The 12,951-nt window shown below is 53.8% G+C and overlaps 1 protein-coding gene across 1 annotated transcript in view; it reads left to right on the top strand.

Annotated features, from left to right (window-relative positions):
- Positions 1 to 12,951, top strand: part of Ryr1 (ryanodine receptor 1 (skeletal)) — a gene marked incomplete in the record, with an annotated part of 120,312 nt that overhangs the window by 2,751 nt on the left and 104,610 nt on the right. Inside the window, 12 exon segments of the mRNA XM_013522408.1 lie at positions 3,838 to 3,957; positions 5,284 to 5,388; positions 6,456 to 6,530; positions 6,612 to 6,690; positions 6,995 to 7,107; positions 7,416 to 7,509; positions 8,729 to 8,822; positions 9,358 to 9,432; positions 9,908 to 10,064; positions 10,194 to 10,358; positions 11,994 to 12,115; positions 12,561 to 12,756. Of these exon segments, the coding sequence (XP_013377862.1) occupies positions 3,838 to 3,957; positions 5,284 to 5,388; positions 6,456 to 6,530; positions 6,612 to 6,690; positions 6,995 to 7,107; positions 7,416 to 7,509; positions 8,729 to 8,822; positions 9,358 to 9,432; positions 9,908 to 10,064; positions 10,194 to 10,358; positions 11,994 to 12,115; positions 12,561 to 12,756 (1,395 nt within the window).

Raw genomic sequence — 12,951 nt, 5'->3', positions numbered from 1 at the left:
CAGCCTCCTGAGCTCCCAAACTGATGGGTGGTGACCTCTAGTCCTGCCCAGGCTAAGGTTTCTCAAAGCCTGGCTGAAGTCAGAACCCAAGGAGAGAGCACTGGTTGACAGTACAGGTTCCCTGTGAACTTTAGGTCCCCTGAACCGAGTGCTGTTTTTTTTTTTTTTTTTTTTTTTTTTGACCAAGTGTTGTTCTTGTTGGTGGTGGAGCTCAGGCTCAGAAGCAAGGAAGCTGCCCCTGCCCCCAGTCTAGGGACTGAGCCACACTGAGTTACATTCTCAGCCCTTTGCATTCTGAGCCAAGGTCTTGCTAAGTCTCTGAGTTGTCCAGAATGAGCTTGAACTTGCCATCCTCTTGTCTCAGCCTCCCAGAGTGCTGGGATTACAGATGTGTGCCACTATGTCTGGATAGAAGCTGCATTTTAAATTAAATTATTTTTTTTTTAGTTGAAATGGGGTCTTACTATGTTGCCCAGGCTGGTCTTGAATTCCTGGGCTCAGGTGATCCTCCTGTCTCAGCCTTCCAAGTAGCTAGGACTATAGGCATGTGATACAGCAACTGTGAGTCTGGCTTTGGAGGCTGTATTTTAAAATTGACCACTCCCAGGCTGGGATGGCAGCACTTGGGAGGCTGAAGCAGGAGGATCACTGTGAGTTCAAGGCCAACCTGGGCTACATACTGAGACCCTGTCTAAAGGTAAAAAAAAAGGCAGACCATTTTCCCCCTTCATTCTGATTCAGGAGAAAGTGTGAGAATCGATGGTCTAATGACTGGCTTCCTGCCGCTTTATATCTTGGCTTTGCCATTCACCTGCTTCCTAAGTTTGAGCAAGTAATTTTTTTATTATTTTTATTTTTTTTTTCTTTTTGAGATAGGGTCTCGCTATGCAGTTCAGGCTGGCCTTGAGCTCACTTTGCAGCCCAGGCTGGTCTTGAACTCACAACAATCCTCCTGCCTCAGCCTCCTGAGTGCTGGGATTACAGGCGTGCACCACCACACCCGGATGAGCAAGAAATTTAAATTTTTCTCCCTAAACCTTAATTACCTCATGTAAAAAATGGGGGGAAATACATCCAGTGAGGACTCAAGGGATGCATGCAAGCATCTCTCACCTCACCTCCTCCCCTTCACCACACAAGTCCTGCTGTCCCCATCATCCTGTCCTCCGTGCTGTTCCTCCCACCCCAGCACCCTCAGGCCACAGACTTCTATGCAGGCTGCCCCCTCTTCTTGGAGGCTTCCTCCCTCAGAGATGAGCAGGCCTGGTTCCCTCTCATTATTTGGACAAGGCTCAACTCAAATGTCACCTCCTTGGACAGCCTGTCACTTCATCCCCTCACTGATGTCATCTCTGCCCCAAAGCCACACTCTTACATCACCCTGTCTTATTTTTTCCATAACGCTTATCACTGACATTAAAATTATATATTTACACTGGGCATGGTGGTGCATGCCTGTAACCCCAGCACTGTGGGAGCCTGAGGCAGGAGGATCCCAAGCTCAATTCAGCCAGGGCAATTTAGTGACTTAGTGAGACCTTGTCTCAAAATTAAAAAACAAAACAAAACAAGGCTGGGGATGTAGCTCAATGCAAGGATCCTGGATCCGTCCAATCTTCAGAACTGAACAAAAAATTACCTACTCATCTGTTTATCGTGTCTCCACCACAAGGATGACAGCTCTCTGAGGGCAGAGCTCTTTGCCTACTTTATTCAGTGCTGTATACTCAGTGCCTAGAACAGTACCTGGCAGGTGTCCAATAAATACCTGCTAAATTAACCTGAGCAGAAGGTCTGGTAGCCAGTAAATGCTTAATTAATACTGTCTGAGCTATATGATTACTATGAATACACAAGTGCTTAGGAGATCAGGGTTAGAGGTCACAGGACAGAGCAGTCCTAGGGCTCCTGCATCAGCTCATGCTTCTCTTTTCCCCCAGGCTGGATGGACATACTCTGTGGGTTGAAGCCTAAAATGGGAACGTGTTTGTATGATATGCTTGGAGGGCTGGAGGCCATGTGACCTTGGGCAGACCATTTAATCTTTTTTGTTTAGTTTTGGTTTTTCATGTTGATTTTTGAGACAGGCCCTCTCCATGTAGTTCAGGCTGGTCTTGAACTTACTATGTAGCCCAGGCTGCTTTCAAACTTACAGCGATCCTCCTGCCTCAGCCTCCCAACTGCTGGGATTATAGGCATGCACTTCCGTACCTAGGTAGGACATCCAACCATTTGAACCATTTTTCACTGCTGTAAAATGGTTGACCTTACTTAGTGGTTAAGTATGACCTTACTTGGTGGTTAAAAGCCAGAGTCTCTGTCAGTTTTGACCAAGACCTCTAGCAGTAAAAATATTTAGCCAAAAATGTGCAATACAGATGTACATTTTCATTAGTTATAATGTTAGATCACATTATAAGAGATGGTGTAGAGTTCTAAGCAGGTGTCACCTAGAGCCACCTTATTGGGGTTCAGATCCCAGCCATGCCATATACCATCTGTGATCACACAATTCCTTCTCCTCTTTGGGCCTCAGTTTCCTCCTATTTCCAGAACAGGAATTACCTCCCAGGTTTCTTGTGACGATTAAATGAGCTCATACATGTCTAGTTCTATGGCACCTAGCACACAGAAAACACTTTTACCTTATTTGAAAATTTAACTTACCATCTTTGGCATAATTTCCAATTTATAGAAAAGTCACAAGATGAGGTCAAAGATCTCTTCCCCTGAATAGCCTTGCCATTTCCCCAGTATTAGTTTGGTATGTGTGCTTTTATCTTTTTTCTTCTCTCTCCATATTTTCTCCCTGAACTGTTTGAGAGTAAGCTGTAGATACGATACCTTTAATAACAACCGCTAAGTACTTCAGAGTATGTTTCCTAAGAACGAAGGCAGTTTTTTCTTTTTAACAAAACCACAGCATAGCTATCAAAATCAGAAGCTTTGGTGTTGATATGACCCCACTGTTACCTAATCCACAGCCTTCTTCAGCTTTGAACAATCGTCTCTGTCCTGCCTTCAGGGCACTTCGCCTCTGCCCAGGATCCCATCCACACCCGCACAGGACATTCGGGAGCCATTAGAAAGCATTCTACAAATGCCAGCTGTCATTACGGGAATGCACAAAAGAGAAATTAGAGAAGGATGAACTTTTAAAAATCCACTTAAACTTATAAGGTTGTTGCTATTTTTCACCTCCGGGGAGCCTTCTGGAGGCAGCTGGGTTCAAACCCAAGCTCCTTCTTTCACTATCTGTGTGGTCTTGGGCATCCCCTTGAAGAACTCCTCAAGCTTCAGTTGCCCCATTTTACTTACTTAGTTATTTTTTAGTTTTTGAGACAGGGTCTTGCTATGTACTCCAGCCTGACCTTGAACTCAGTATGCAGCTCAGGCTGGCTTCGAATTTGTGGTGATCCTCCTGCCTCAGAGTGCTGGGATTGCAGGCTTGCGCCACCACACCTGGCAAATTGCCCCATTTTAAAAATGGAATGATCCGGGTGCGGTGGTGGGCGCTGGTAGTCTCAGCTCCTTGGGAAGTTGAGGCAGGAGAATCGCTTGTGCCCAGGAGTTCAATGTCAGTCTGGGCAACATAGCAAGATCCCATTTCAAAACAAAATATATTTGTATTAGAATGGGACGGCAATGGTTCCCATCTTGTGAGGTTTTTAGCAGTAGGCAGAGGGCTCTGCAGCCGGCCCTGGCCTGGTGTGCAGGTGTTCTCAGGAGCTGCTGCCTCGTCCGCAAGGGGAAGGGTGGGGCGAGCTCCCCGCAGCATGTAGTGTAGGGGGTGTCCCGGCCGGCCCCACGAACAAGTCCTCTTTTCGGTCCTCTCAGGACGACGAGGTGGTTCTGCAGTGCAGCGCCACCGTACTCAAGGAGCAGCTCAAGCTCTGCCTGGCCGCGGAAGGCTTCGGCAACCGTCTCTGCTTCCTGGAGCCCACCAGCAACGCGCAGGTCGGTGTGCGCAGGCGCTGCGGGAAGCCGGCTCCCTAGGAGCGGGTTCTGGGAGACCCCGGGGCGGCGCGGGAAGGGGGCGGGGCTAGGCGGACAAGGGGCGGGGTCTGCGGGGATGGGGGTAGAAGTGGGTGGAGTCTGAGGCGGGAAGGGGCTGAGGACTCTGAGGTGGGGGTGAGAAGCCTGAGTGGGTGGGGAGGAGGGTCTGACGGACTGGGAGTCTCGGGGAATCCTGTGCACATGGAGGGGTGGGAGGGCAGGTGGGAGCTGCTGATGCAGAGATTTTCTTGACAAAGTTTTCCGAAGGGGCAGAAAGCCCTGCGTCCAAGGGGAGGTGGCCGGAGAGTCTAGGAGCAGGACCCGAGGGGGAAGGACATGGAGACTGAGCCGAGGGCCAAGGACCCGAGGTCCAGGGAAGAGGCGCCTAAGGGGCCGTCCGTGTGTGGGGCCCAAGACAGGAAGGGCCGAGGGCGTCTGAGGGGTGTGGGGACGTGAGAGTCCTGCAGGGGTGTGAGGGGAAGGTGGTCTGAGAGGCAGGGGGCTGAGGCGCCAGCGGGCTTGGATCCAATAGTGGAGGGCCTGTGGGAGGGCGACGCTAGCAGCGGGCTGACAGGAGGGCACGGGTGCCTGAGAAGCTGAAGGAACCTGGGGCGCGAAAGGGAGGTGGACTCGGGGTCCGAGAGAGGCGGGGACAGGATGGGGGTGGGGCTGAAGGGGGGAGGACGCGAACCTGATGGGGGAGGGCGTCTCGGGGGCTGAAAGGGAAGGGGCCGAGGGCCGAATCTCGTGCCTCAGGGGCGGGTCCAAGAATCTGAGGTGACTGGGGTGGGAGTAGAGGCGGGAGGTGTGAGGCTGGAACTTCCTGTGTCTGTAAAGCAACGCGCATCCGTGCCTGAGGGGCAAAAGGGGCCAGACAGGACCGGGACAGTGAGCCGAGAAAGGCCAGAGACAGGGCTTCCTTTGGGATGGGAGCAGATCTTGGGTTATCTGTGGGGAAGCCACAGGACGGGAGCTTCCTGCACTGCAGCAGGATCGGCGTGTCTGAGGCGGGAGGCAGGGGCTGGGTTTCCTGTGAGCTTAGGTGAGGGAGAGGGAGAAGGGCTCTGTGGGAGGCGCGGTGGACCTGGGTGGGTTAGGGTTGAGGGGGGAGGCGGAGAAGGTGTTTCCTGTGAGGCTGTGCGGAGTCAGTGTGTCTGAGGGGCGTGGCAGGGGCAGCAGCTCCTTGTGGGGCTGGGTTGGGGGCTGGTCAGACTAAAGCAAAAAGATGCCAGGGAATGGCACTCGGGAGTCTTCAGGTCCCCACTGAAGCCTGCCCACCCACCCCAGAATGTGCCCCCCGACCTGGCCATCTGCTGCTTCATCCTGGAGCAGTCTCTGTCGGTCCGAGCGCTGCAGGAGATGCTGGCCAACACCGTGGAGGCTGGAGTGGAGGTGAGGTCCACCCCTGGCTAGGCAGGGCACAGGGACAGGGACGGGTGGGGGACCTAGGAGTCATTTATCATCTGATCTTCTTCCTCTCTCTGCCCTGCCTCCACAGGCCCCCAATTTGGATAAGTGGGTAGGTCTGGCCTTGGGTGTCACCTGTCCTTCCCACCTCTTCTGACCTCAGGCCTGCTGCTTGGGCCCACATCCTGCACACAGGGGCTGGGGTTTCTCCCCCACCCCAGCTGTCAGGGGCTGTGGAGCCCAGAACAAGCCAGGCAGGCAGCAGGAAAGAAGGAAGGTGTAGGGGCTTCTGAGCCCCGTTCTCCTCACCTGTTCCTTCCTCCTCATTCCCATCCTTTCCTCCAACCTTGACCCCAGCTCTTCACTGCATGGGATCTCTCCTTTTACCTGTCCCCATCCCAAGTGTGGGTCTCCTCCAGTCCAGGAGCGGGTCTGCCATGTGATCATGTGGCCTTATCACATGGCCCCCAAGGAGCATGGGCATGTAAGAGCTGTGGCAGAGGCATGGTGCCATCAAGCACATTGGATATACTGGCTCGCCCAAAAAAAAGGCTGAGTGCTCGGGAGGGGGCGTGGCCGCACAGGGTGGTCAGTTACCTGATCACTACAGGAGACATTCACGTATTTAACTGCTAGTGATGGCCCAGTGTGAGTGGGTTGCAGCTCAGCCAGGTTATGACAGCTTAGAGAGGCTGAGCTTCATGGAACACAAGGTATTGGGGCTTCCCCGAGTGTCCCTGGCAGCTGGAAGATACCCATCTCCCTGGATGACTCTGGGGCCTGATCAACAAGGTGAAGGAGGTGGGAAGGATTGAGTGGGCTTTGGGGAATATGAATAGTCCATCTCTAGGCTCTACAGAGACACAGCCTCTTATGTCATGGATGGGGAAACTGAGGTAGAGATCTGTTGGAGTCTGAGGCTTCCTTATCTCCAGGCCTGAGCATGGTATTTTATGGAAAGCATATTCTCCTCTGTGACTAGGCCAGATGTTTTGGAGGTTTTGAGATTCTGGGGGTCTGTGCTTACTTTGTGCCCTCCCTCTTCCCTGCAGTCATCCCAGGGTGGGGGACACAGGACACTCCTGTATGGCCATGCCATCCTACTCCGACATGCACACAGCGGCATGGTAAGTGCATCGTCGAGGGGTGTGGACAGGGGATGGGACAGAACTGCCAGGAGGAGGCTGACCCCTCCTCTCCAATTCTAGTACCTGAGTTGTCTCACCACCTCCCGCTCCATGACTGACAAATTGGCCTTTGATGTGGGACTGCAGGAGGATGCAACAGGTGCTGGGGATTTGGGTGGGGATGTGATGGGGACCTGGGGGCAGGAGGTTTGCAGAACTCTGGAGCCAGGCATGTGACTGCCATGGAGCCAGGAAAGGGGGCTTTGGGGCAGAGAGTCTGGGCAGAGGGATGGACATGTACTACACGGGAGACTTGGGGAGAAGTCTAGGCAGAGAGTTAGTGGCAGTAATAGATTAATGGGCCCAGGGACTGGGAGGCTCAGTGTCTGGGAATGTCCTGGGGAAAAGCATTCTCCGCAGCCACCATCCTGATAGCCACCCATCCATCCCACCACTGCCCACAGGAGAAGCTTGTTGGTGGACAGCGCACCCGGCCTCCAAGCAGAGGTCTGAAGGGGAGAAGGTCCGTGTTGGAGATGACCTCATCCTCGTCAGTGTCTCCTCTGAGCGCTACCTGGTAAGCAGTGCTGGCTCTTACAGGGCTGGGGACACATATGTTTAGCCACAACTCCTCACCATTGTCTAGCTGGTCTTGGGACTCCAACATCCTGACTCCAAATTTCCTATTTCCTGACCTCTGACATCTAATTTTTTGCTTTCTGATTCCCCATTTCCTGACTTGATCTTGGGTTCCTGATCTGTGACTTCAAAATCTTCTGCCTCAAATCTGTATGTTTCCTGGGATCCACTCTGATTCTGGCCTCTGGCTCTGGTCTCTTGCCTACCTCTGCCCATCATCTCTGACCACATCCTGGTGGCCCCCAGCACCTGTCAACTGCCAGCGGGGAGCTCCAGGTTGATGCCTCCTTCATGCAGACACTATGGAACATGAACCCTATCTGCTCCTGCTGTGAAGAGGGTGAGGGCCCCGGACTTCTGGCCCCTAAACTGAGACCCCCCCAAAACAGATCCTCGGTGTTCTTCAGACATGCCAGACTCATCCTTGCAACCTCAGACCCCAAACCTAGATCTCCAAACTGACCCCAAAGCCAGAACTCCAAGGCTCAGATCCCCAAATCCCAAACTCAATATCAGACTGCTAAATTCAGACCCCAAAATATTAATCCCTAAAGCTCCCATAGCAAACTCAGTCTTAGGGGCCAGACCCTCAAACCCAGATCCAAAGCTTAGAACCTCAGAATGGGAGCTTATCCCTCACATCTCAAGCACAGACCATGACTTCAGACCCCTAAGCCCAGATCCGGTAATCCAAACCTCAAGTTTCCAAACCAGAAACCCTAATTCAGACCCTAAACCTATTTTATAAGCCTCAGACTTCCAATCTTAATTTCTCAAAAACAAAAATTCTCGAATTCAGGTCCCCAAAGAAAGTTTCAAAGAATGGCCCCCAAACGTTGACCCCAACTTTCATAACTCTTTAGATGTCTATGCCAGTACCAAGCTGAAATTTTAACCATGGTCCCTAAACTAAGATCCTGAAACTCAGACCTGTCAACTTCTAACTACACAGCTCAGTTCTTTCCAAATGCATGACTACCAAACCAGACCCCAGCCTCAGACCTCCAAAATCAATGCAAAGAATTCAGGCCCCCGCCCCATCCCCCAGCCTGGGACCTAACCAATCACACCTCTAAACCCAGGCCCCAAACCCAAAGCTTTGAATGTAACCTGAAATATTAGACCTAGGCCTCTGACCACATCCTCTGAGCCCTATCTCAAAGGTCCAAACTCAGATTCTTAAACCACAGGCTCCCAATCCCCAGCCTTGGTCCTGCATAGCCAGGGCCCCAACCTTGGGCCCCAAATCTCATACCCATTTTAAGGCCTTAAACTTGACCTTAAAAGGCCTGTATAGCCAGGGCCCCAACCTTGGGCCCCAACCTTGGGCCCCAACCTTGGGCCCCAAATCTCATACCCATTTTAAGGCCTTAAACTTGGCCTTAAATCCGAATCTCAGATTCTTAATACCCTAAAACTCAGACTGTCAACTGTGGACTCCCAGAGCCAATCCTTGGCCTCCTACAGGGGACATACAGGGCCCCCAGATCGCACCCTGACTCCTGGGCCTTTCTGGGGTTCCTGCTTCATAGCCACCACCTTCCCTTGCTCCTTTTCAGGATATGTGACAGGGGGCCACGTCCTCCGTCTTTTTCATGGACACATGGATGAGTGTCTGACCATTTCACCTGCTGACAGTGACGACCAGCGCAGGTCCGGGTTGGGGACCAAGAGGTTGGGGGCCTTGGGGTGGGGGTGGGGAGGAAAGGGTGACTGGGGGACTAGATCTCTGTGTTAGCTTTCTGTGAAAAAAAAAATTGAGATATTCAATTTAATGAGAGAAAAGATTTATTCTGGCTCACGGTTTCAGAGGTTTCAATCTCTGCTCACTTATCTCTGTGCCTGTGTTTGCACAGCACATCATGGCAGCAGCAAGTGGCAGAGGCCAGTTCATGGTGTGGCAGCTGACAACCAAAAAAGAGAGAGAAATGGGGGGCCTGGGAATCTCAGTATCCCCTTCAAGGGCAACAGACACTCCCAGTGACTTAACTTCCTCCTGTTAGGCCCCATCTCCTAAGGGTCTACCTCCCAGTAGCACCATGGGCTGGGCAACCAAGCTTTCAATACAAGGCCTTTGGAGACCGTTCAAGATCCATACTGTAGGAGACCTGTTAATGCGGTTTGGGGCTAGATTTGGGGGTGGGGCTGGAGCCTGAATTTCTGACCTTACTCTCTCTCATGTCCTCAGACTTGTTTACTATGAGGGAGGGTCTGTGTGCACCCACGCCCGCTCCCTCTGGAGGCTGGAGCCACTGAGAATAAGGTGGGTGTAGAGAGGCTGAAGGAGGAGCTAGGACCCCTTTAAGGCACCTGGGAGGGGAAACAGGGTCTCCAGGGAAGATCTGAGGAAGAGATTGGAGCATCTGGCGGGAGGAAGCGGGGGTAGGGGGGACGGGAATCTGGGGACCTTATGAGAAAGATGAAGGTTCTTGGGGATCCTGGAGTCCTGGAGCGAAACGAGGTCCAGGGGGAGAGTGGGGGGTTCCTGAGGAAGAGATTGGGGAGTGTAGGGGCCTAGATAGACTAGGGGCACTGGAAACATCCAGGGATCCCCGCAGAACCTTGGAGGGCCTGAGAGAAGTTTGGAGCACCTGAGGTAGGATTGAGGGGTCCTAAGGAAGATTTGAGGATGCCCAGAAAGGCTCGGAAAACCCTGGAAGAGAACAGGGGCTTGAGAAAGCTGTGGAGTCTGAGGGAAGACAGGGCGCTTCTCACTTCCCTCCCTTTGCCTTCTGCAGCTGGAGCGGCAGCCACCTGCGCTGGGGCCAGCCGCTGCGCATTCGGCACGTCACCACTGGGCGGTACCTGGCCCTCACGGAGGACCAGGGCCTGGTGGTGGTTGATGCCAGCAAGGCCCATACCAAGGCTACCTCCTTCTGCTTCCGGATCTCCAAGGTCTGCGGGTGTCAGGGTGACTCACGAACAGCTCTGAACCCCACTCTGGTTTCCACTCTGCCGTCTTGCAGGGGTCCCTCGCTAGATGCATGTATAGAGGAGGCTGACCTCTGTCCCCTGCCTCTGTAGGAGAAGCTGGATGTCGCACCCAAGCGGGACGTGGAGGGCATGGGCCCTCCTGAGATCAAGTACGGGGAGTCGCTGTGCTTTGTGCAGCACATGGCCTCAGGCCTATGGCTCACCTACGCTGCCCCGGACCCCAAGGCCCTGCGGCTCGGTGTGCTCAAGAAGAAGGTGGGTGCATGTGGGGAGAGAGTAGGGGTGCAGGCAGGGGCAGGAAGGGGCTGGGTGCTCATGCTTGAGGCTTCAAGAGTCTGAAGATGGGAGACAAAGACTGCGGGAAAAATGGACAGGAAAAATGACAGGGAGGGAGAGAGAGGAATGTAGACAGAGAGAGGGAAAAGAGTCAGAGGGACTCGGAAACAGAGACTGAGACAGAGAAAAGGCAGATAATGACAGATTGAGAATAACAAACAATCCTTGAGAACCCAAGTGGGTCTGGATGTGTGTGGGGGAAAAATACATGAGCTATGCAGACCAGTTCCCTGTGCCCTGTAGGTCAGGAATAGTGAATGACCCACTTTTGATGGAGTACACAGTTTTACAGTTGAGGAGTAGGCAAGCTACTTTTGACAGAGGCAGCAGCATGGGCAAAAGCCCTGGGGTTGGAATGCAGTGTGGCTGGGGCAGAATGAATGAGGGGCAATTGGTGGGAGGTGAGGACAGAGAGATGGGAACGCGTGGTGTGATGTGTTTTAGTTTTTATCTTGTTTGGAGCCACAAGATTTTTCAGCAGGGCAAAGAGGAGGTCTGACTCTGGGGTGCGGGGTTCCTAGTCTGACTGCGGTGAGGGCGGAGCTGGAAGCCAGGAGGAGACTGCTGTGATGGTACAGGTGGGAAATGAAAGCAGACAGGACCCGCCTGGGGACTGTAGGTTCTGGTTGTAATTTGAAGGTGGAGCCAACAGGATTTGCTGACAGACTGAAGTGAGGTGAGAGAGACAAAAGTGATGCCATAATATTTTCCCTGAGCAGTAGCAAAGGTGGAAGGACCATTAAACGGGATGAGGACTCATGAGTCAGCTCAGGACAGAGATCTTAAATCCCCCACCCGTGCCTAGAGCAGAGCCACTCAACAAAGACTTCCAGAGTGAACGTGTGTCAAGCCTGGGGAGGCCCCTTTGCAGAAATGAGGCCTGCATTTGGAGAAGGAAGTGGAGGATAGAGTGGTGGGGCCTGGGCCTGAGGGAACAGGGGGTAACCTGCAGCAGGCGGGTGGTGTTTCAGCTGTGGGAACAGACAAGGTGTGTGGGATCCACTAGGGGCAAAGCTGGCAGCTGGATGGGCTCACCTTGTAAAAAGGTGGTCAGCTTTTCCACTTGGGACATGCTAAGTTCAAGGTGCAATTAGAGATTCAAGGGGGAGGGGGTATTTCCTGCAGTACTGGGATGAAACCCAGGGCCTGAGCATGCTAGACAAGTGCTGTACCACTGAGCTACACCCTCAGGCCTAGGGGAGGCGTGCAAACCAGTGATAGAGAGCCACGGACACAGTCTGGTCTGGAGACAGCCAAGATGGAGGGGGACAGAGGAGAGACAGAGACAAAGACAGAGCACAGAGACAGAGAGAGAGAGACAGAGAGATGACAGGAAGAGGAGAGACAAGGTATAGGATAGAGGTGAGATACAGAGATACAGAAAGATGGAGACAGGAGAGAAAGATCGATGAAGAGGGCTAGGAAGATGGGGGAGATTAGCAGAGAGATTCTGTAGAGTAGGCGGCAGCCGTGAGACTAAATTCTAAGCAGAAGTCGGGGTCATGGCTGTGGGTGGCTGAGCCCCTGCCGACCTCTCTGTCTTCGCACACCCAGGCCATGCTGCACCAGGAAGGCCACATGGACGACTCACTGTCACTGACCCGCTGCCAGCAGGAGGAGTCGCAGGCTGCCCGCATGATCCACAGCACGGCAGGCCTGTACAACCAGTTCATCAAGTGAGCAGCCGCCACCCTGTGGGGTGACCCCGGGCTCCTGGCATCCCCATACCTGACTGCTTTAATCTCTAGAGGCCTCTCACTGGGCTGAGCCTCTGCCTGTGATCAGCCCTGTTTGACATATCGGTGGCCCCTGTCTCTAAACCCCAGACTTCTGTGCGGTTAACCCCTCACGGGACCTAGGCAACCAAGATCTTTGACCTCACATCCCTGATCATCACCCGTCACACTCCAGACACTCAGGGCCTTGACCCGGCCCTCCCCAGCTGACTCCTTCTATGACCTCCGGTGCCCATGCAGGAGCTAGTCCCAGTCCCAAGACCCGCTTGGCCAAGGCCTTTCCCTCCCTGTTTATGCCCCCAACAGGCGGGCGTCTGTGGAAGCCTGCAGGGGTGGGAAGGGGTGACAGTCGGCACGAGGAACAGCTCACAGCTGTGCTCCGCAGGGGCCTGGACAGCTTCAGCGGGAAGCCGAGGGGCTCGGGGCCCCCAGCTGGTTCGGCGCTGCCCATCGAGAGCGTCATCCTGAGCCTGCAGGACCTCATCGGCTACTTCGAGCCGCCTTCCGAGGAGCTGCAGCACGAGGAGAAGCAGAGCAAGCTGCGAAGCCTGCGCAATCGCCAGAGCCTCTTTCAGGAGGAGGTGAGGCTCGGCCTCTGCTTGGAGAGGCGGGGCCAGAGGAGGACTGGCCGTGGGGCAGGGGGCGGAGCACGGGGGAGGCTCCCAGCCTCAGCTCCCGGCCCTAGAGCCCGCGAAGGGCGGGGCCAAGGAGGGCGGGGCCGAGAGGGAGCGAGGGCGGGGCAGGGCCTGTGTGAAGCCCAGGGACCAGGCCAGATC

The sequence above is a fragment of the Chinchilla lanigera genome, unplaced genomic scaffold (assembly GCF_000276665.1).
Source record: "Chinchilla lanigera isolate Chin_1 unplaced genomic scaffold, ChiLan1.0 scaffold00067, whole genome shotgun sequence".
Taxonomy (NCBI): Eukaryota; Metazoa; Chordata; class Mammalia; order Rodentia; family Chinchillidae; genus Chinchilla; species Chinchilla lanigera.
The sequence above is the reverse complement of the archived record's forward strand: the minus strand, read 5'-3'. Positions and strand labels throughout refer to the sequence as shown.